Consider the following 25164-nt stretch of genomic DNA (forward strand, 5'->3'; position numbering starts at 1 on the left):
ACTGGTTGGGGAAACTGATATTTTAATACTACCAAGCATAGGATGGGAACACAGTGACTCTACATAGAAGTTTGGGGCTATTGTAAATAACCAACTGAACATAAGTTCTAGTGAAATTCTGTGGCTAAAAAGACTAACACAATCCTTAGGTATGTAAACTAGGTAATATCAAGTCAGAGAAGGGATGTGATATTACCTAGTATACAGCACTGGTGAGATTTCAGTTCTAGTGTCCACATTTTAAAACAGTTGTTGAAAAATTGGAGAGGGTTCAGAGAAGAGCTACAAGAATGATTCAAAGTCTGGAGACAGAAACACATGCACATGCCTAAACTGAATATCCATGTGACCTTATTGCTGTAACCTTTGCCTTTCCTTTCCCCATTCCCTCCCAACTGTTTGTCACTTCCCTGCTCCTTGTCAAAGATTTATAATGTGAATTCTTTGGGGTAGCGACTTTCTCCCTCTACTGAAAACCACTTTGCTGAAAGCTCTAAAATAATAAATGAAAATAACCAAAATTATAGAGGTCAATGCTGACATCCACTATAAAAATAAAATCCAGCACCTGCACTAAGCCCCCTATTCAGCAAGCTGCTGAAGTACATGCTTAACTTTAAAAGCATGTGAATAATCCTATTGAAGAAGTCAATGCTAACAGACATATATTGATAAGAAAGGGGTTAGGAAGAACTCTTTCCCCAATGCATAGTATTGTCAGTTAGACACGTATGGGGTGTTACACCTTCCTCTGAAACATAAGGCATTGGCTGCTGTTGGAGATGAGACACGTCACTCAGGACCTGATTCAAAACCCATTGGAACCTTTCCATTGACTTCAGTGGGTTTGGATCAGAGCCTAGAGGGAGCATTGGTCTCTTGCAGTGTGACAGTTCTTACAGAGAAAGGTGGGTAGCTGAATTCAGCTCTGTTCAAGGAAAAAGAACCACAACAAGTCTAATACCACAGAATTATATTTATGTTGTACATTTGTCTTCACATTGCAACATCCACATTGTTCATTTTGTGACAAGTATTTCTAATAATTTTGAATACATATTTACTGTATTATACATTTTACCAAGAGGCACTTCCAGTAATTCTGGCAAAAAGGAGCTTCATTATAGTGTCTAACTTACAAAACAGTAAAAATAAATAATGTTTATCTAAAAGATTTTTTTCCTGTACAGAATCTATTTTGTACAAAACATTTATTCGCCATTAACTAAATCACTTAACAAATACTTGTGAAGGGAATATATTAAGTATTGCTACATGTCTTGAGTGCAAGATACTAGTGAAAGGAAAAGAATTAGTCTGTCTGTGAAAGATCATCACCTAAAAATACAAGGCCTTGTTCTTGAAGTGTTTAAAAAGGAGAAGTTTGGTTACAACAATATTGACAATATATAAATATAAATTAATGCATGTAGTACTTGGTGAAAAGAACACTGTGTTAAAAATTGGCATGTACAAATCCTGCACAAAATGGCACTTTTCTGCATTGCCACTTTGGTTGGCAGTTCTTTTTAAAAATATTGCTGCGTAGGAATCCCCAAGATAACACACACACACACGTATCAAATATTACCTTATAAAAATAGGTTACCCCGTCAAGTGAAAACATTATGGATGGATTAATTTAAAATCACAGTTGTGATTCACTGAAAAACTTGCAGCCAGAATTGATTAGGGATTAGATTATACATCAAAAATGAATGATTCTTCAAGATGCTGAGGTCTGCACCTCACAAGGTAAGATCCAAAGTTATTAACCATCCCCCCAACGGACCAAACTTTTACTCTTTTTGTAGCCAAATACCTCCATTGACTTCAAGGTGAGATTTGGGTGTACCAGGGTTCGTAGAATTTGGCCCCAAGCATAGCGAGGATCAAGCTATTTCAACTACATCATCCTCGCCAGAATTGTCATTCAGAAAATATTTTGACCTTGATGAGCTGATTTCTCAATTACATTCACCAAGATTCAACTAATTCTGAAGAACATTTTATATTGAATGGGGTGGTTTGGGAGGGCATGTTTGGATGTGTGTGTATTATATAGAAGTAACACTGGATTTCATTTATAGTCCAGGTGATGAAACCATATTGGAAAATGATCTCTTTAAGTCATTTTGAATGATACTAGTTTCCAGTATTTTTGGTGATGCAAAAATTTAAAATTATATTTGTTTGAACATTAGTACTAGATATTTTTTCTATCAAAAATAAACTGCCATCCATCAGTGAAAATGTTATCAGTTAAGCAAACAAAGCTACAGTATGAATTACAATTTTAAAAATATGACTGTGAACTTAAGATTCTTTTTTCCTCATGCAAACATTTTATATTGATTAAAAAAAACAGGTTGAGTGTTTGAAGTAATGACCAAATATATATTAACAAAAATCAAAATATAAAAGTACCACTGACATTATATAACATTTACAAATGCTGTCTTTGATCTTTTAAGATACTAATCTGTAGTACTGTATTAATGTTAATAAATACTTAAAATTGAACCTTTGCTGTAATATAGATTTTAGTTATATGCTTCAGGATCAGACAGAAATCTTGAAAGGAGGAGGAGGGAAAGCATTAATAGATGGATGGGACTTTCAACCTAAAACTTTATGTACAAGTATGGCAAACCATTAACCACTTTCTCATTGTTTTTCACATTCCAGACATGGATTCATTTATACATTTTGGACAAAACTATTAGGGTTGGGGGAAAAACTCAACTATTTTCAATATATATTTAAAAGCAAACTGTAACTGTTAATTCACATTAAGTAATAGTTTGTGAGTGTTCATTGTCGTAAAGGAAGACATTGTTGAAGAATGGAACATTTAAGTCCATTTACTTCAGAGCAATACTACGAACAAACCAAGTTAAGGTTGGCATAGAGTTGGACTGTTCTATCCTGAGATATTTCTCCAACTACTGTGTAGACACCCTACCTCTTCCAAATCCCTCAAATCATTTCTTTTGTCCATAGCCCCAGACTCTGGCCCCATGCCACCTACAGCTACCAGGTGCAATGATAGCTTCCTTTCGAAGTTGAAACAGGTGGAAGTTAATGCATATGGCTTACTGTGACCACACAAGGACTTTTTGCTTATTTGATCTCAGCTGGATTTACTTTTTGAACCAAGAAACGAAAAGGCAACTACATTTACAAATGCACCTTAGCTTTGACTATTACAGAGTGCTTCATGTTTACTTTTATATCTGGATGTAGTTTTAAGACAAAACTGCTGTTGTTTCTCCCAGTTTGTTTTTTAAATGCAAAAATGCAATACTTTGTATGCAGCAAAATTTTCACCATTACCTAGATGCGGGTCTTGACGCCCACATACTGTATATCATAAGAACCATTTCAGGTTGCTCATGTAGCTTGGCAGAGATCAGTTCAACAGCTACAGCCCACCGTGCAATTTTCACACCATGAACATACTGCTTTGTGAAGCATACATTGGGAATTGTGAAAACATAAATTACCCAGATCAGCCGTTTGAAAACATGGATTAAAATGGGCACCATATATTTTTTTTCCTCCCCTCATAGCGAGTAAAGGCTTATTTGACAACAGACTTACATACTTAGTTCCAGTGTCTCTAAGTTACTTCGCAAAAAGTGGACAAGGAGACCACGGACAAGGTTGGTTGATTGCAACTATAATGGTCACCATTAAGACTGGCCAATTTTAGATACTAGAGATAAGTAGGCTTGGAAGGATTTGATTTTTATCAGTAAATGTCGGCAAACATTGATTTCACCTGTACACACACAAACTGATGAGAAAATATTTCTATTGATAATAAAAATGTACAGATAGGAAAGATAAGAAAAATGCTGCTTGAGAACTTACTAAAGTTTGATTTAAGGATATTTACTTTATGTATTTTGACGTATGATGTTAATTTGTGTTTTAACAGTTATAATACTTTAACATTTTGAATCTCGGTGTTACTGTCATTAAATAATTATTGCTTGATTTCCCCTATAACTTTACAAACTGAGAAAATTTAAGTGGATAAAAATCTAAAAATATGCTTAAAAATAAACATCAATACTATAAATAAACAAACATCAATTTTTGCCAAGCTTAAGTATAAGAAATACCACAAATACAGTGGTAACCATCTCTATTTGTCGAAGATAAATTGGCACATTTTTAAGGCTGACTACTGTACAAGGCCTATGATTATTTCAATTTATTTTCTTACGGAGGGATGGATACTGTCCAAAAAACACCAAAAAATGATATCTCCTCTTCCCCCCAACCCCGTCTCCTTCAGATTGCCTGGTTCTTTGACAAATGCTGCCAGCAAATCTGTAAAGAGTGATAACTCAGATGTCAAAAGGCTCCTACATTTGTGGGTTCATTACAAAAATGTAAAGGAGGATTACTCCTTCTAAGTTTGAGGGAGGGAGGGGGAAAAATCGTCTCTAGCGATTTGTTGATGTTTGACTGACTGTCAAACAGTACTACTTGAAACCCAATGCTTGATTCTCTCCAAAGGATTACTCCCTGTTTTGAATGAAAAGTAAAACCCAGCTGCATTGTATAAAGTCTATTTGGAACTTGACTAGGTTTCCTTTCTTTCCTAGGGGTTGCCAATTTAACAGTCTCCACCTATGTTTAAAATCCCATCAACTTTGGGACTAATTACGTCAATACTATGCTGCCAGCTGGGGGACACCCAAGTTTTCAGGCAAATATCCCAATCCAAGGCTGGAAAGACTGAATGACTCTTGGTGCTCAGCCCCTAGTTGCACTGTATAGACTGTTCTCTGCTGCAACAAAAAGGTACACGCTTGGCTGTAGATAAAACCATTTGCATGCCTTGGAGCCAATTTATTTTTCCATCAATGTATCATAAAAACGTTCAAGTAATTCTTGTCTCACATCACTCACACTTGAACAGAAACCTTTATGCTTAGTTACAGAACGTATGTGCATCTCAACCCCACCAATATGCACAGGGCAAAAAAATACTAGTAATATCCAGCCACCAAATTTATGCCAAAAAATTGTCAAATGTCTCTTCTTCACTGGAGGGAAGGAAGCATAGTAGTTGCCAACTGTCTTTTTGTTTCATCCCAGTGTAAACCAAACTTTCCTGCATAGTTTCTATTTCATTGTTAATATCTAGGATGAATCAAAGCACAGTTGCACCTCAGCTTGCATCTTACTTTGTTACAAGAATGTAAAGTGTGGTCTGAGCTGGCAAGCTGCCCTGTACTTTAATCTGGCTACTGACTCACTCACAGCCCGATTCTGCCAACCACATTCATGTTGACTAGCATCTTACTTCTCGAGCAGTCCTGGGGAAATCAGTGGCACTATATTCTTTGCCCACTGACGTCAATAACAAAGCTCTTATTGACGTCAGTGGTGCAGGTTAAGGCCCTATTCAGAGTAAGGCAGGGCAAGCAATTACTATTTATACCTATTAATGGCTTCATTCATATTTTTGGGGCAAACTGAAAATCTTCACTCAATTTTTTATAAGGGTAAAAATTTTTAAAAATTGACTAATGTGGCATAGGTTCTGAAGTCCCATTTTCAGAAGGTCACAAACACTTAAGGGCGTAAATCTCATTGAAAGTGAATGGGACATAAGCGCCTAAGTCACTTTTGAAAATGGGCTTTGGGGTCAGGTTTTCAAAGGTATTTAGGCACCCAAAGATGCAAACAAGCATCTTGTGGGATTTTCAAAAAAGCCTAAATGAGATAGATGCCTGTTTTCCATTGAAATTGATGAGAGTTCGGCACCTAAGCTGCTTATGTGCCTTTGAAAATCTTATTAGATGCCTAAATACCTTTGAAATTCTGGTTATTAAGCTTCTAAGCCACTTGGACACTTCTGAAAATTGCTACCTTAAGCCCTTAGTTGGGCAAAATTCCCGATGAACCGCCGAAATGATGCAGTCTCAGGATTTTGTCCATTGATGACAATCAGAATTTCTTCTGAGTAAGGACTACAGCATTTAGTCTTTATATTTTAACAAATGCATTCACAAAAAATATATCCTCACTGGGAACGAGCTATTCTCAGAAGATGAAATTCACCCCTAAGAGGGCAAGCACAATGCCTATACTCCACTTAAGTGCTCAAAAGAGGGCTTTGGGGGTGCACTGAGACTTCCAAAGATTTCTGCAAAGAGCGAATCTCACCCACAGAAAAGAGAGATTTGAACTCTTTTCAAGAGCACATTGGAATCCCTGATTGCCACTGGATTTCCATCACCTGAAAAATCTAACACTGGTTTTGCATCAAGGGCAGCAGCTGATTTTCCAAGAGATGTGGCAATAGGTGTTTTGCATATTGGATCAAAACTTTTAGTGTGCAGTCAAGTTCCCACTAGGATTAGACCTAGATTACGATCATCTGGGCACAATCAGAATGGTTATTTCTAGAGATGGGAAGGTTTTGGTTCAAAGTTGGGATGATTTCAGTGTAGGTACCATTCAAACGGAAAGATAAATCGTTCTGGGTTTTTATCTAATCTCTATTTTCTGTGTGTTGGGGGAGGAATACAAAATACATGTCTGCTGACCCACAAACCAGATTTAAAATCAGTAAGGATGAACCAGCAGCAACTGGCTGGATAGCATAACCAGAAGATGGAGAAAAGAAAGGCTTGCCATGTAATTCATACAAGGCCATTCAGTGTACTTCTCTTCACAATGGTGGCTGCCCAGACTGCTAAATCAGTTAGTGATTACAATGGAGAAAACAAATTTAACAAGGGAATGAGGGTTCTGATTTAATATTGGAAGTCATAACCTATTCTCACTCTCTTTTTAACAAGAATGTAGAATTTGAGACATGCCCTGCCTCCCCCAAAGTATGGAATGCCATAAGAATGTAATTTTTAATTATTATTTCTACTGAGAAACATTCTTGAAAAGGTCTTTGGTTTCCTCAGTATTAAACAAATAATTTGTATACTGTACATACTGGAATCTCATATCAACACTTTAAACATTCATTGATATTCTACCTGAAAACTGAACACTGCTGATGCAATGCAATTTACTTGGTTTTGTTTCAAAGTTATTGCCCAGGCTGTGGTTTATCTGGATTTCAGAACACCAAAGGGCTGTAGAAAGTAGGAAATCAAAATGGCCTGGCCTTCGAAAGGGCTGCTGAAACTTCTGGTTGAAAGTTTTGGTTCTTCCCTCTCTTTTGGGCCAAGACCAGGACATAAATCCCTGGATAATCAACTATTTGCTTTGTTATCTACTATAAACGAAAGCAAAACTGTATGCACACACTAATACAAGCCTACTTTTTACTGGTAAAACATGCCTGGGAAGTTTCCTGATAACAATTTCTTGGTGGAAACACAATTCCAAAGACAATGGGTAAGATTTATAAGTGGGACGCTGCCTACTAAAGTCGGGTTCTGCTCGTAGCAATGTGGCATGCAAGAATTTCACCTGGTTTGTTACTAGATGCAGCTGGTGTTTTACTAATACCTACGAATTCTGCACATCACCACAGATAGCAAATTATCAGGTTAACCAGCCCCAGCTGTTTTTGCTTTCACTAGTATTGCCTCCTGCTCTACAGTTTGGATAATGTTCACCATTCCTGTTCTAAGCCTGCCAGCAATTCCTTCATTTAAAAAGACCTGAGTTTGTCTAACTGCACCCACAAATAGGCTTGTGTAGTAATGTAGTAATTTGTAACAGCCTCACCGGCACTACAGGAAGTAAGCTCAATGAATTGGAAACAGACTTTAATATTGCTGAGTAGCAACCAGAATGATGACACCTCAGGATATAACTTAAAGTTCTCCTCTAGGTACATTTTAAAGAACACTTTTTCAGAGGCCCAGTTCTGCACTCTTGCTTGGGTGAGTAGCCCATACTTATACAAGGAATCCAACAGGATTATGTGCAGGAGTAAAAGATTTGCAGAATTCAGGCTTGTATTTGGAATGCCTCCCCTCTTTATTATAACAGCTGTACAATTTATTAGCACCTTTGAAGCCTGGCTTTTGTTTTCACCAAGGTGGTTTTTTTTATCATTGGTATTTTTAAAAAAGTAATTTCCAACTCTGATCATTGTGCACTTAAAACCATAGGTTTTCATCATCAGTTGGGATGTGAAATTCTAGTGTCTGTGAGTTTGATTTTTATTAAGTTATATTAAAGGATGTGTTAAATGCTGTGAGAAAGCTCTTCAACCTGGTATATAATTGGTGCAAAAATATTAAGTGATAGATACAGGTGACTGAATGGACTTCGAAACAGTGCAAGCTTGAATTGTTGGAGACCTGCTGGTGCTTCGGAGAAAACTTTGAGAGGCATTCCATTTTGTTTTGGAAGAATTATGCTTTTGAATTATGAATTTCCCTTACTTAAAAAAAATGAAATCATGATCTTTGATTTTTTAGCATTAATCAACTCTTTCTATTGATGTTTCCACCTGAAGTCATGCTCTATAATCATGCTGTCACTAACAGTGGAGTGTGTCTTCCTACTATTTGAAGGGGGAAGGAGAGATAAAGAGAAGATGAACCCACAAGAAACAAAGAGACCCGAACTGCAGACTGAATTGGAGAAAAATACAGAAGTGATAACACATATGCAGACTGGTTTAGAAACAGAATGTTCTCTGTTATTTCCCAAGAAGTACTAATGAGTCAATAAAATACTGTGAAGAGGTGGTAAATACAAGGGGGTGAGCAATGGAGAGATCAGAGACTTAAGTTAAAACAGAATGGGGCTGTTACTGAAACCTTTACTTACGTGAGTATTTCTTATTCATCCAAGCAGCCCTCCTCAAGCTCTGTTGAAGAATAAGGTCTGCAGGCTCAGATTTTACAATGGCGTACATCATTCGTCCACCTTTGTTGGGAGATCATGAACTCAGATTCTTTTTTGGAGACCAAAAGATTTCTGGTAAATCCTTAATTACCAAGGTAATGGCTGAGGCTACCAGCCCAAAACAACAAACATTAATATGTCAGTGTCTTGCTCCTGTAGACCAGTGGCTTCCCATAACTACTCAACTACTCAAAACCTTATTTGATGGGCTTGGAAATGGCTACACTGTATAAAAATGGTTTGTTTTTTAAAAAATTACCTTTACAAAAACATTTCCCTTTCCCCCCCCTTTTTCTTAAAGATTTCATTATCTACAGGAACCCATAAAAATTTCTCCATATTTACATCTAGATAACTAATCATTGACAAATATAATATCATGAAATAAAATATTGAAAGTGAATATCAACCTTTTAAATAGACGTTTGGCTCACAGCTTAAACGACAGAGAAACAAACAAAAAATGATCTGCTCTACTACAGGCCTGATCTCCCCCCTCCCCCCCAGCGTAAACATAAAGTAGTATGGATGGAGTACGCTGCATCTAAGCAGAATGTCAGCTGCAAACTGCTCCCATTCAGCACCCTGTGCTGAAAAACGGCACTCTCTGAAGCTGGTGTGGGTGGCTGCTGAGGCATACAAGCATCTAGCAAACATGGACAAGCAGCTGTTTCCTCACCCCACTCTTCTGTGGGAGCATCATAAAGACATTGCCTTTGGAGCCCAAGGAACTGCATGGCTTCACATATCCCCTCCTGCTGCACTTGAAAGATGACAATTTAGCTTCATTTTACAATGTGTTTGGCCACTGACACACGGAAATGTAAGGCTGGGGGAGGGATGAAGCGACAGTGTGTGATTAATTTCCAAGCATGCATGGTGTCTCTCTCTCTCTCTCTCTCTCTCACACACACACACAGTGCTCCCTGAAACCACTAACTCATTCAAAGGCACAGTTTCTTTAACGAGGAGTAACAAAGTGTGCCCTGTAATAACCCGCACTTTGGGTACGATGGATTCCAAGCACATTCCTTTCACTGGCAGTCTGGAAAGTGCCAACGTGGCAGGTGGTTAGGAGTTCAGTCACAGGGTGCTGCCAAGTGGAGCCAGGTCAGCAGTGAGAGTCGCAAAGCTTCTGATGAAAGACAGTGGTGCAACCAGGCTGCAAAAGGAGGCTTCATTGGCCACTGAAAATGCAGAGCTCCTTACGAAGGGCTCCACTTTCCACACCAACCCAAATTTCCTAGGATTGGGGCCTTGTGTTTGTTCACAAGCCATGTGCTAAACCTAGTCTGATAAAAACTCAAACTATATTACATTATAGTACATCCAGTCAAATACACACAAGCGTGCGCGCCCTCTTCTCCCCCACATATATGTTAGCAGGATGTATTAACATTCTGAGAAAGCTTTGGAACTTTTATCCCTCAGCTTTAAGAGCAAAATCTACTTAACTGGTACCTTACAGTTAACTGCAAATGTGCTTTAGGAGCAGCATTTCCTTGGACAACTTTCTTCTGTAATATCACAGTGACCATAATATATCGTTACATGTATTTTGCTGAAGTGCGCAGGCAATGACCAGCTATGTATATAATTCCACCCTCCCCTTGCCCCTTTAAGAAAGTCTATAAAAGCCAGTGTTGCAGTGCGAAAGCTTCTTGAGCATAGGAGTTTAAACAATGTACCTCACCATACAAAGGAAAGAGAAACAAATCAAACTGCTGTAGGCGCATTATCCCATATTTCTACAGTGTTGTGTCTAAATGTTGTGCTGGCTTGAAAAGGAGTCTGTGCACAAGTCAATCTGTCTTAAAATACTGTTGAAAATATTGTCATTGGTTCAGTTCTATAGCTGTGTCCTCCTCCTCCCCTTTGGGTTTCCCTTTCTCCTCCTCCTCTTCCCTGATGGCCTGAATTTGTTCCGAGGATTGGTGCAGCGTGGATTGTTCTAGACCTTGCTTTTCTGTCCCAGCTATCCTTTCCTCATCTTCAATTACTTTCTTCCACATTTTATGGTTCTGAAGCAGATGCTGAGTAATCTGGCAGTAGATTTTCCTCCGCTTGAACTTTTTCTTTCCTGTAAAATATTAGACTGAATTACTGTATTGTTTTCTTGGGAGGGAAGAGAGAGAAGGGGGTGAGGGTGGGATGGACAGAGCAAGAGTCATGATATATGGAATCAAGGGTCCATCTTAATTAAAAGTTGTTTATTTTTTAAAAAAGTACAACTACAGGGAAAAAAAAACCAAGGCAACTTTCACACAGTTTGAGTCCCAGCTTTGTGTCCTTTGTTTACCAAGGAGCACACCCTGTCCAGGACACTGTACAGCACACAAAGACATCTAGTGGCTCAATTATATACTGCCAGTAAAAATATTACAAAGTGCACGTCTCCCCTGACTCATTTGGGCATGCTATGTGCTCTTTTTGACAGCAAATGTGGCCAGCTTCAGGCTGACCAATTTAAGACCCGTCACCACTCTATGAAATATTTGTTTTCTTTACGCATTACCTATGCGCTGAAAGGAACTATGGGAGGGGAGAAGGCAAGTAATGAATGTTCTATACATTAGTCAACAAAATAGCACCTATGATCCCTTCCTCTTAAAGATCTGCTCTACCCGTTACCTTGCTATTGCAATGGGCTTGAGCTCCACTGATGCAACAAGTGAAAAATCCAAATCTAGGTTTCACACAATATAGTGCAGCGTTGCTATAGCTATGACAATTGAGTTTGGACAGTTGAGAAGTGAAGTCCTATGGCAAATAATATCTCAGCCTTGGAGTTTTCTTCTTTCTAGTTTTGAGGCATCAAGCTGCTATTATACTACAAACTATATTTGCCACTTCCCATCATCAGAGTCACTTGCACCACAAACTTTTTCCTGCCCTGGGTGACAGCCCATGATTGTAGACAGTCCTGTAGTCTGATGGTGAGAGAGTTGTGATAGATAAAATTCCGTTCAACACAAAGCCTGAAGGTTTCCACCAATCGTGAAGAATGGCACTGGCAGCTATAGAACTTAAATAATAAACCACTTCAGGCATTCTACTGAAAAAAAAAAATAGAGTGACGTACAGGAATGTTTTGTACCAAATAAATTTGCGTAAATGAGAGTTTGCAGGTGGCCTAAAGCATGTCTGTGTCGGGAGCCAAAATGTTGAGTCTTTGAAGCTTTTGAAATGGAAACAAAGAGCTTTTCACTGCAGCGCAGCCCAAATCCAGCTCAATCCTTCATTAAAAAGCTCTTGGTTCCCTGTAGGAAACTTTCAGGTTTAATAAAATAAGAAACCTCTATACCACCAATACACCATATTAGAACATTCTATCCCAGGTTTCCTGTGACCCCAAATCTTGCAGCTCTCAGCAGAGATCATAAAGCATTTGTTATGGCTTGAGATTTTGTTTGAACCCAATAAGGATTGATTCAGTTTAACTTTTAAATTCACAACGGGACTTGTTGGAAGTTACCTGTTCAGATATAACAAAATATTTCTTGTTTCTAAGCTACATCAATTGTTTGCAGGTCAGACGATACACTAGTTAATTTTATTAAAGACCAATTATCTAAAACAGTCTAATGAATTACCTTGACTACAATGAAAGGCCTTCTACAATAATTTCCCCTTTCCATCTTCTCAAAGGTATTTCACTTAGACTTGTCCTGAATGTGGTAAAAAAAAATTCTCTCTCTAAGTATTTGACATATATGGGCAAATCAGATGCAGAAATCCCTTTGATAACAGGAGATCTCCTTTGTGTTGTGCTGAAAGAGCCTGGAATATTCAAAATGACACTGAAAACAGATCTAAATACCTGACCAATGTTTGTAATCTTGTAAATGGATATATCAGTGTAGAGAATGTTGAAGAGATACCTACCCTAGATTTAGACTTTTCAGGGATTAAAGATGAGGGACTGATGTGTCAAAACAGGAGATGATGGAACAAACTGGTATGCTGAAGTACACCAAGCTACAGGCCCAGACAGTATAACACCTTAGATTGCTTAAGGAATTTAAAATTACTGTTAAAAAATATGTAATCTGTCACTGAAATCAGCAACTACACCAGAGGATGGAATGGTAGCAGATTCAGTAGACATCTTTATTTTAAAAAGGCATTTTGAATGGCCCAGGCTATGAAGCATCATTTCAGTGTCAGTAAAACTGGATGAGATGATAATTAAAACAGAATTCTTGTAAAACTCCTGGATGAACATTGCAAATGCATATGGCCTTCATGAAAGAAAATTGTGTCTCTTTAATCTGTCATAGTTTTTTAAGCATGCCAACAAAATAGAGGCTAAAGGAAAACTGGTAGGAAGAATTTATTTGTACCTTCAAAAAGCCTTTGAATAGCTCCTCCCAAGAGTCTACAAAGGAAACTAACTAGCCACCCGGTGAGAGGTAAAATACTGTCATGTTATAGAAATTAAGTGAGAAAACAAAAAGTAAGAATAAATGGATATTTTTCAATATGGCAAAAGGTTAGCAGCATCCCATTATTTTGTATCAGGACCAGTATTGTTTATTACATTTATGAATAATCTGAAAAAGTGAGTGAAACAGGGATGTGACAATTTGCAGATGACACAAAATTATTAACGATAATCAAGAGTACAGAAGATAATGAGGAACTTCAGAGAGATCTAACAATTCTAGCAAGATGGGAAGCATGATAGCAGATGAATGTGAATCAGTTGCTCTACTGACCTCTTCTCATAAAAGAACAAAGTGATATTCAATGGAAGTGAAAGACAACAAAATTAATATACATTAAGACACAATACATAATTAACCTGTGTAATTTACTGCCATGTGATGTCACTGAGGCCAAGAGAGCAACAGAATTCCAAAAAAAGTCTAGACAATTTCATGGATAATGACAATACCCACAGTCACATTAATTAGGATTATTTTTTAATAAATGTAACAGATATAAAGTGTAATGCTCTAGGGCATAAGTGACTCACTAACTGAAGAAACTTCCCCTCTCATCAGATAATTCCATAACTGTCAATCTTCTGCTGAAAAAGAAGAGGGCTGTGTATGCTCAAAAGTTTTTCTCACCAACAGAAGTTGGTCCCAAAAAGATATTACTCACCCACCATCTCTCTCTAATATACTAGGACACACACAGCTACAACAATACTGCAAACAATCTTCGCTGTAGCACATGGTACTGACCACTACTAAAACAGGATACTACACTCCCAGCCCACCTGTCTGGCCAGTAGGGCAATTTCTATATGTTCATATGAACATAATGCATTTATGAAAAGGACTCAAAGTGAATGAGAACAGCGGTTTACTAGTTACAAGTTACGGCATCACTCGTGTGGTTGAAGAGGCCGTATGATTTAGTAGATAGAATTCTGGACTGGAAGTCAGAAGACCCTGGTTCTATTCTGAGCTCTGATATTGACTTTCTTTCTCTTTGACCTTAAACAAGTCCTTAAACCTCTCACATCATAAGTTCTGCATATACAAAATGGGAATGATACTGACCCTGCTTTGTGAAGAACTTTGAGATTCTTAGGTGACAAGCCCTATACAAGTAGTAAATATTAGTAATATTGTACTAGAACTCTGATGGCTTCCTCTCCCTCTCCTAGATCCAGTCCTCCTTCCTAGTAAAAAGTTGAGTTGGAGAACTGGGGAAGGCTCAGATTGGATGCCAAAAAAGGGAAGCGAAACAGAAGGGAAAGGAACACCAATAAAATGGGAAAAGAGAATGCAGAACAGGGAGGAACAGAAAAGAGGTGGTGTAATGAGGTAGAGTGGTCTGCCTCCAGTACAGAGGGGGTTAAGTCCCCCTGGTGGGTGCAGCTAACCCCACCCCATCACCCTCCACAGGAAGTGCAGGGGTGGGCAGGAAGTATAAGAACAGGGCCCTGCAGGTCAGTTGGGCTGGACCAGGGAAGGAGGCAGACCTGTCTCCCAGGGAGCTGAGCCCTCAGTCAAGCCCATGACTGGGAGCAGAAAGAAAAGGCAAACCACTTCCCCAGGAGACAGAAGGCCAAGGGAGGACTGGAGGAAGGGCCACCTGACCACGAGACTGAGAACCAGATCCCAGCGGTGACAAAGCAGCACCAGCAGGAACTGGTAGGAAGTAGCCCAGGGAAACAAGACTTTGATACGGCTGTGCTGCCAGGATGCAAGGCAGTGATCACATGTTTCTTTGATGACCCTGTGGCAGGATCTCCCACCACTTCTAGTGCCCTGGGCTGGAACCTGGTGGACTAGGGTGGACCTGGGTCCCCCTAGCCCCCAACCCCATACGCGGGACTGGTTGTGCGCTAACCTTTAGGCCAGAAAGTAGTCAATGGAGACTGTTTAATTGCTCAGCTATAATTGCTGAGATCTAGCTGGTTGCTACTTGCCCCAGCCAGGAGGCTGAAGCCATAGACTGTTAATTGCTCAGCTCGCACTCACAGGGTTTGAGCCACAGAATATTGCTGTTCACTCCTGCCAGGAAGCCTGGGCTCCCAGCTGACTGGTAGTTGGCTCAATCCTCTTTCAGAGGTTTGAATTGTTATTTGGGTGAGTACGCAGCCATAAGGCAGGCTACCTGACAATATGTACAGTGGGCCTATCGACTCCCTGATGCTTCTGGAGGGGGCGCCCTGACCCTGAGAGAGGCAGGAAGGCTAAAGGTGGTAAGGGCTGAGATGCTGGATTAATTTAAAGGGAAACTGCCAAGAGACGTAGGCTACAAATTAACTTATCTCTTCAAACCATTTTTTCACAGGGTCCTCCACGCCCCCTTGTAGACTACCAAAGCTTCCTCCCAACAGGCCAATCACTGCTACAATCATGCTTTCAGCAGAGGACTGGATGGGTTTTAGAGTCTATCAATATTACTTATGGATTGGCTAGAGGTTTGAGGGTCATGAAAAATTCCTTGGAGCTGATACAAACCCAAATCTCTTACATGTCAATGCACAGCACTACCACAAATACAGCAAACTGGACCCCCTTCAACAAGTAGGTGTGTTCTCAAATATTTCCACCATTAAAAAAATATTTATATTGTGGTAGCATCTACAGGTCCCAATCAGGGAACTGGGGCCTATCGTACCAAGCACTGTACAAAAAACATATCAAAAAGATGAAGATCTTGTCACACCCACACCTTCCATTGGAGAAAAAATTATAGTCCTTTAAAAACCATCCATGAAACAGTCTAAAAATTGCAGATGCAGGACAGGCAACCTAACGACCTACTAGAAGCGTTGTCTGTGAAGTCTTTAGAAGCTTCTCCACTCCCAAAATGTGTGGCTACCTGTTAAACCGCTTAGGGGACAGTTCAGCTAGTCCAGTTCCAGAGAAATTCAGGTTATGGCTGACCAGGAGAAACTCTTTAAGCTTTCATACAGGGGATCGTTAACTTTTGCTGAAGGGTAGCCCATGAAATGAAATCAGCCCCACTGAAAGATATAGAGTGCAAACAACATACTTGACTCGGAATTTTCACACGTTTCCATTTCTGCTGTTTCTTCCTCTTCCTGCTCATCAGTATCTCCCGACTCATCGCTATCTTCCACCCATTTCCCTGGCATCAGCCCTGCTGAGTCATAGGAATTACATAGTGGACCCACAATGTGGGAAATGAAGGATTCCTGAAGGTGTGCCAATTGGGGTGCTGAGCGATCCATGAAAGGACTTATAGGAAGGCCAAGGCTCGCCTCTTCATCACCCTAGAGATGACAAAAATTTGTTACTTCTGTGTGATACATTAATTACATGGATATGGGGGGAGAAAGTGGAGGGAAGCATCAAAGGCAATTACAAACATCAGAAGAAAAATATTCTGCTGTGGAGCCATCTCCTTTCACCATATCACTTTTTATAGCAGACCAGCACGAAAAGGTAGCATGGCATCAATTCAGCCTTCATATAAAAACTACTATACACCATTCTGGAGCTCAAACACAAGAATAATCTGCTATAAAGAATATCCTGAATTTACAAAGCATGCTGTATGAGGACTTCCTAAAGTAATGCCCACCTTCCAGTCCTGTAGTTTACATTGCCATCTTGGAAGCTTGAAAATAAAATCACCTTTCTCCATACTGTTTTTTCCCCTGCATCATGTAAGCAAATCATTTGTGATTTTTATCATCATTATTAGCTTGTTAGCAACTAGCCACCTTATTCACAAGGGGACAGGATTTACCTTTTCAGAGCAAGGGTTGGCTTGTCAAACTAATTTTCTTATGAATTTTGCCTTTCTTTCATTATAATAAGCTGGGCGACTCTACTTTTGTGTTTCTTTGACCTGCCGAGCTTCAGGCCATAGTCACTCATTTCCTTGGGAATGTTGTAATGAATGTGCCAATGTAGGATCATTCAAAAATGCAAGATCCTCCGCACATGTCCCTTTGCTACATTTCTTTTGGGGGAGCGAAAGGGGGGGAGAGAAAGAGAGGAGGCCCCCCCCCTCCGGTGCTCTGATGGAAGAGTTAGTTTTCTAGCAAGATCAATTGTATGAGCCAAACACTCAAGTTCTTTTTCAGTCATTCCTAGTGCAGCAAAATTCCTTTACTATAGGATTTGGTCCTATAATAAAAGAATAATTGATAATGCATGTGACTTGTTATGCACACTGATGTGACTAGACAGCGGAGACCTACATTTGAGAAATAATCAGTTCATGAACATTATTGAAGATCCACAGTCAATTTCTAAGACATTATATACATGTTGAATTTGTTTCCAGGTGCCTAGTTTCTCTGAGAATCCAAGATATGGTTAACTGAATCATCTCCCTTTTGAGAAAAGGGAAACACAAAGAGTAAACAGTTAAACTTTGATGAATGCCTCACTTCCAGCTTTTCTGCATTTCCTAACAAGGTACACATAGTTCAGTGCTCAGCTATCAAATATTTGATCTCCCCACTCCCATCATTATCTCAAAACCAAAGTGTGTGCACATTCCTGAGATAACAAGTGGATTAACCAGAGATGGCAGTTCTCTCTCCTTCACAGCATGACATCTCAGATTTCATGTGAAGAAGTTGTCAATGGTGGGAAGAAAGTCAACTGATGAAAAGTTTAACATGTAATTCTTTCAAGCTTGATTATGAGCTTGATTTACAGCTGGAAACAACACACATGTCTAACTGGTCTTTCTTTAAATATCAACATTGAGTACATGGAGAAAACCTATTAAACATACTGCAACCATATTGTGTGTGTTTTTCTAAATTTAAATACAATTACTTTTTGATAACACTTAGAATTTGTACAGAGATGTAATTCTTCAAAGCCTGGGACACTTCTGTTTTTTAATGGAGAGGAGTGCTGTCAAGAATGGCTCCCAATTTTCATGGCATATGCTGAACTACATTGTACATTTGCAATCCATTTTTCTAGCAAACCTACTTTGGGGAGACTGGTGTATCCCTTATAATTCTTCCCTTCAAAAATGACAGGTTTCAGAGTAGTAACCGTGTTAGTCTGTATTCGCAAAAAGAAAAGGAGGACTTGTGGCACCTTAGAGACTAACCAATTTATTTGAGCATAAGCTTTCATGAGCTACAGCTCACTTCATCGGATGCATTCAGTGGAAAATACAGTGGGGAGATTTATATACATAGAGAACATGAAACAATGGGTGTTACCATACACACTGTAACGAGAGTGATCACTTAGGGTGAGCTATTACCAGCAGGAGGGGGGGCAGGAACCTTTTGTAGTGATAATCAAGGTGGGCCATTTCCAGCAGTTGACAAGAACGTCTGAGGAACAGTGGGGGGTGGGAGGGAAATAAACATGGGGAAATAGTTTTACTTTGTGTAATGACCCATCCACTCCCAGTCTCTATTCAATCCCAAGTTAATTGTATCTAGTTTGCAAATTAATTCCAATTCAGCAGTCTCTCGTTGGAGTCTGTTTTTGAAGTTTTTTTGTTGAAGAATTGCAACTTTTAGGTCTGTAATCGAGTGACCAGAGAGATTGAAGTGTTCTCCGACTGGTTTTTGAATGTTATAGTTCTTGACGTCTGATTTGTGTCCATTTATTCTTTTATGTAGAGACTGTCCAGTTTGACCAATGTACATGGCAGAGGGGCATTGCTGGCACATGATGGCATGTATCACATTGGTAGATGTGCAGATGAACGAGCCTCTGATAGTGTGGCTGATGTGATTAGGCCCTATGAGGGTGTCCCCTGAATAGATATGTGGACACAGTTGGCAACGGGCTTTGTTGCAAGGATAGGTTCCTGGGTTAGTGGTTTTGTTGTGTGGTGTGTGGTTGCTGGTGAGTATTTGCTTCAGGTTGGGGGGCTGTCTGTAAGCAAGGACTGGCCTGTCTCCCAAGATCTGTGAGAGTGATTGGTCGTCCTTCAGGATAGGTTGTAGATCCTTCCTCAGCTCTCGTCCCCTAATGCCCCTACTCTACTTGCACTACATTGATGACATCTTCATCATCTGGACCCATGGAAAAGAAGCCCTTGAGGAATTCCACCATGATTTCAACAATTTCCATCCCACCATCAGCCTCAGCCTGGACCAGTCCACACAAGAGATCCACTTCCTGGACACTACGGTGCTAATAAGCGACGGTCACATAAACACCACCCTATACCGGAAACCTACTGACCGCTATTCCTACCTACATGACTCCAGCTTTCATCCAGACCACACCATACGATCCATTGTATATAGCCAAGCTCTACGATACAACCGCATTTGCTCCAACCCCTCAGACAGAGGCAAACACCTACAAGATCTCTATCAAGCATTCTTACAACTACAATACCCAACAGCTGAAGTGAAGAAACAGATTGACAGAGCCAGAAGAGTACCCAGAAGTCACCTACTACAGGACAGGCCCAACAAAGAAAATAACAGAACGCTACTAGCCATCACCTTCAGCCCTCAACTAAAACCTCTCCAATGCATCATCAAGGATCTACAACCTATCCTGAAGGAAGACCCATCACTCTCACAGATCTTGGGAGACAGGCCAGTCCTTGCTCACAGACAGCCCCCCAACGTGAAGCAAATACTCACCAGCACCCACACACCAAACAACAGAACCACTAACCCAGGAACCTATCCTTGCAACAAAGCCCGTTGCCAACTGTGTCTACATATCTATTTAGGGGACACCGTCATAGGGCCTAATCACATCAGCCACACTATCAGAGGCTCGTTCACCTGCACATCTACCAATGTGATATATGCCATCATGTGTCAGCAATGCCCCTCTGCCATGTACATTGGCCAAACTGGACAGTCTCTACATAAAAGAATAAATGGACACAAATCCGACGTCAAGAATTATAACATTCAAAAACCAGTTGGAGAACACTTCAAACTCTTTGGTCACTCGATTATAGACCTAAAGGTAGCAATTCTTCAACAAAAAAACTTCAAAAACAGACTCCAGCGAGAGACTGCTGAATTGGAATTAATTTGCAAACTGGATAAAATTAACTTGGGATTGAATAGAGACTGGGAGTGGATGGGTCATTACACAAAGTAAAACTATTTCCCCATGTTTATTTCCCTCCCACCCCCCACTGTTCCTCAGACGTTCTTGTCAACTGCTGGAAATGGCCCACTTTGATTATCAATACAAAAGGCTCCCCCCCACCTCCCACTCTCCTGCTGGTAATAGCTCACCTTAAGTGATCACTCTCCTTACAGTGTGTATGGTAACACCCATTGTTTCATGTTCTCTATGTATATAAATCTCCCCATTGTATTTTCCACTGAATGCATCCGATGAAGTGAGCTGTAGTTCACGAAAGCTTATGCTCAAATAAATTTGTTAGTCTCCAAGGTGCCACAAGTCCTCCTTTTCTTTTTTCAAAAATGAGAAACTGGGTGTTTTCCACAAAACAAACAGTTGTTTGAGCGACTGGGGAGTGGGAAAGGTGATAGGGTGTTGGCTAGTAACAGACTATAAAAGAGCCACTGGGCCAGATCCTCAGCTAGAATAAATCAGCTGATACATATGAGCCCATTGTCTTTAATACCTGCAGCAGGTTCTTGAGGAAAATTGCTACTATACATCATGTTGGTATGGCAACTAATGTCATTCAAAGGACGCAATGGAAAGCACATTGCATAAAGCACTCAGAAGCATCGATTTTTTCAGGCACAAAGTGCATTGATCAAAAATCTCTAACAATTTAATAGAATGTTTCTGGCTATCAGCCATGCTGGAAACCACTTTCAAGCCAAGAATCAAACGGTACTATATAATGCCCATCCTAAAAGGAAGACTGAGGGCAAGGGCAACAAAGATAACACCTTAATCAGAGTATGCAGATGGAATGAATCTACTGCGAAACACACGTCATCATCATGCTTTTGCTGATCTTGTTTTAGGGTTCGTTGTCAACCGCTGTTATGACATTGCTGCCGTTAGTGTACCAGAACACGTACTGTGCATGCCATCAGCTGTGATGGTGCCAACGTGAGCCACATTTTTATATTTGATTGGTATGCAGTGGAGTTTAAATGACTGCATCTCTTTAGGTGAGATACAATGAGGTGCAGCAAACAAATAATCAGAACACAGTCCTGGAGGCAAATCTAGGAGATTATGGCAGAACTCCTGCAGTAGGATTTATTTTTAATAATTAGTCTTATATTTATGCAGCGGCAAGTGTCCTCTTGCGTCCTCAGGTGCTTTAAACGAAGAGTCCAGATAAATGCTTGAATTTTTCTTCCCCTGACTCCCCCTACATATTCGACCAGGGAGCAGAGGGAAGCCAGCCCTTTCCCAATGCAGTCGCTAATACGCTAAAACTAGGGGCAGTCAGCACCCTGCAGTGCTTAGCATGAAACCTCTGGGTCACTGTCCAGGCCTTCCCAGAAGATTCTTGAGTTTTGGGGGGCAGTGGTTCAACTTGCTGGCCCATTCCTGATGACATAAGATGTGTGGTGCAATTATCCAGAGCCCAGAAAACTCAGGGTGGGCAGCTGGCCCTGGATGCAGTGGGGTAGGTGCCCTGAATACAGGCAGTGCTAAACAGGCAACATAGGTGTTCTCTAATTCTAACTGGAAAAGATTAAGATCAGGGCTCCCTCAGAACTCAAACTTCCGAGGGAATAGTAGGGGGTTGCTTAGCAAACCAAGCTCCGGTGTTCTGTTCTTGAATGCCATCATGAACTTTGAACCTGGCATAGTCCATGCAAAAACAGAAAGCATATTCCTCAAACTTTCTTTAAAAATAAAAAGTAATTTCACCCAGCACTGAAATGCAATCAACTCCAGGCTCAAACACAACCACACTACAGAATAATTTAGGACAGAAAGTAAAGCTAGTCATTTCTGCTTTGGACACACATTTACCTGTTCATAAAATTCATTAACAATGCCCTCTGTCCACTGCAGATGCAAGTCTTTGCATTTGGCAGGCCCATTGACGTCAGCTAGTTTGATGCACATTTGGCAAACCAGCAAGCGGTCATTTTCATTAGTCCAGTCAATTGCAACATCATCGTTCACCTGGAAGATACAAAAGGGAGTAAAACCATTACAAGAGCCCATGGTAAGAGGAAAATCTTGTCCTGTGATGTGCTAAAACATGCTCAGCTACTGAATGCAAACTACAAACCTAAGTAGATGGGTTTGCCCTGGTTTGTAATTTAGGAGTGTAGATCAAGCATGAAAAAGAAGAATAAGTGCCAATAATTAAGTTTTGCGATAGATAATTAGGAATCATATAATTATTTAGCAATTAATACTCTGGCTCTAAAGCATTACTAGCAGAAGACAGACCTACAAAATTTTCTAAGAAACGATGGCCTTATCTATACACCAGGTTGCACCAATTTAACTAGAGGTGTGTTCTAAAACCAATTTTATTTAAACTGGTGCAAGCTTGTGTGTAGACAGACAAGGCCTATGTTACTTTTCTATTTGGGCTAAATGTGTTTGAAAGAGTTCCCCCACAAAAAACAAAAACAGCAGCAGCAGCTGACACATATTATTCTGCCCCTTTTAAAACAAAAGGGTTCTCTTGTGATCTAAAGTGACCACAGCTATAATTTAAATAATGAAGCAGCTTTAGCCTCTCAATACAAGATCAAATAGGCAGCGGTAAGGCACAGGGAAATCAAGGGCTTCACATTTCTACCAGAGCGGTTTCTCTCTCCAGTATTTTAATGATGTGACTATGTATCCTACCTCCACTCTGCCAATGATATCAGCCTTCATTGCCCATTAGTTCAATTTTCGCTAAAGCACCTTCACCCTTTCTCCTACACCACCCTTTATGCATGGGAGAAGCTCTCCATTAATATCTGTGTCTTTGTCTTCATTCAAATCTCTCCTTAGAACTCACCTGTCTCAATGTCTACAAAACACGTGACAATGGAAGCTGGTATGCTAAGACCACTCCTTATGACATCAGACATGATTTCCTCAGTGTTACCCGGGGTCTTCCCCCTACTTGTTTGTTATATCCACTTATTGTCCATTGCACATGTTACACTGCAAGCTTTTTGGGGCAGGGACTGTTACATGTATTTATGCTGCCTGCAGCTCAGCATAAATAGGACCTGATCTCTGACTGGGGCCTGTAGGCACTTCTGCAATATAAATGAGTGATTAAATCACTAAGAATCATAGATAATTTCCTTTAAGGCAGAGACATATTTAGCAAAGAAAGCTTTATTTGGTTAATATTTTCAGCTATTCCTCCCACTTTTTTTATTGTGTAACCACTCACACTATCCAAGGACCCAACATAGGGGGACAGCTGCCAACTGACCTTACAAATCTATAGTCAGTCAACAGGACATGCCACATCAAGCCATGCATCTGATTTCCTCTTCTGAGAGAGAGCAAATATCACCTTCACATGTGACATGTTTAATGTTGAGCACCTCCAAGTTATGTCTGGCAGTCATGTTTTGTTGCTGGATCTAGAGCTATAATACCTCTGGCTTTAACTCATCCATTTTCTCTGGCTATTTAACCTCACAAAAATGAAAATTTAGGACAAAGTTATTAAATCCAGGTGTCTAAATTAAGGCACCAAAATCAGTGATCTAGGCATCAAATTCAGTCACCACTGACATTAACGGGAGTCCTTCCATTGACTGCAGTGAGCTTTGGATTGGGCCCTATCTGAGCTGTTTTGCAGAGATGCTGAGAACCCACCGATCTGTCTGATTTTAGTGGGGGTTGAGAGTTCTCAGCACCTCTGAAAAATCAGTTCACTTATGTAGGTACCTTACTATGGATTTAGCTGCCTAACTGAAATGTTTGGACTAGGTTGTTAACACAGTGCATAAGATGCTTATTTTCAGCCATTTAAAGCCTATAAAAGAGAGAGAATGATTACGGAGAAATGGAAAACAAAACTGATCACACGTTCATAGGTTCCAAGCTTTCTGCATGTGTGCTTCCTTCATCAGTGTATCCACAGAGAGAGAGGCAATGCCATGTTGCTGAGTGATGCAGCTTAATATCCAGTTAAACTAATTAATTTCTGGTAATTTTCAATACCTTAGATAGCTAAATGAATATTATGAAAAATGGTTCAGAACATGTTTTTAGGAATACCTGTTACTGTTTCAGTATCACTATTCACTGAATGGAGATGTGTTTCGCTATCTGTGGGGCTGCCTTTTTAGTGATCTTTCCCAGCCGGTAACCCATATGATGTGCAGAAGGACAAGAAGAATCCTCTTTCCCTTTAGAAAGCATTGCAAATTAGAATTTCTTATTACCTTGGCATTGAATCTGGCTACAAAATCGAAGTGTTTCTTCAGGTCAGTGGCCAAAATGGCCTCAATTACCAGGAAGCGGAAATGCTTGAATTCCACGTGATCAAGGTTGACTAAGAAGTTATATTCCGGCCTGGACATGAAAAGATTCCACGCAGCAGCTGCGTGATGATTCTCCAAAACAGAGCGGTCGTTATACAGCACGGCCTGTGGAAACAATACACTGATTTAAGAATTAAGAATGCTCCAAGTGTCTGAAACAGAAAAACAGGAAATAAGAATGACTATTGGAATAATGAAATGACTTCTGATGATGGGAGAAATGAGGGAAAGGATCAGGTCTTTAAAAAAAATTTTGCAGAGATTTTAAGGAGTGTTAATTTCTGACAGCAGTAACAGCAGCTGAATATCTGTTTCCTAGTGGTGATTAAGACTGATTTGGAAGATCCTGCTCTTACACTCCAGACAACCTCCCATTTCTGGTTAATCAGTGCTGTGATGAGTTAATCTGGTGTTTTATATTAGCCATTAATGCATTGGCAGAGAGCAGATAAATTCACCATATGGTAGTGAAAAGCAATGAAAAGCTGTGCTCAGAAGTCTTT

The 25164-nt window shown here is 39.9% G+C and overlaps 1 protein-coding gene across 1 annotated transcript in view; it reads right to left on the bottom strand.

The window, feature by feature from the left end:
• Positions 1–956: 956 nt before the first annotated feature.
• The window catches only part of PDE3A (phosphodiesterase 3A), a 359524-nt gene continuing 335316 nt past the window's right edge, over positions 957–25164 (bottom strand). Inside the window, exons 13-16 of the mRNA XM_037915985.2 lie at positions 24563–24766; positions 22176–22331; positions 16318–16558; positions 957–10933 (exon numbers count right to left, since the gene is read on the bottom strand). Of these exons, the coding sequence (XP_037771913.1) occupies positions 10689–10933; positions 16318–16558; positions 22176–22331; positions 24563–24766 (846 nt within the window). The 3' untranslated portion in view covers positions 957–10688. The remainder of the gene's footprint in view (positions 10934–16317; positions 16559–22175; positions 22332–24562; positions 24767–25164) is intronic.

The sequence above is a fragment of the Chelonia mydas genome, chromosome 1 (assembly GCF_015237465.2).
Source record: "Chelonia mydas isolate rCheMyd1 chromosome 1, rCheMyd1.pri.v2, whole genome shotgun sequence".
Classification (NCBI taxonomy): domain Eukaryota; kingdom Metazoa; phylum Chordata; order Testudines; family Cheloniidae; genus Chelonia; species Chelonia mydas.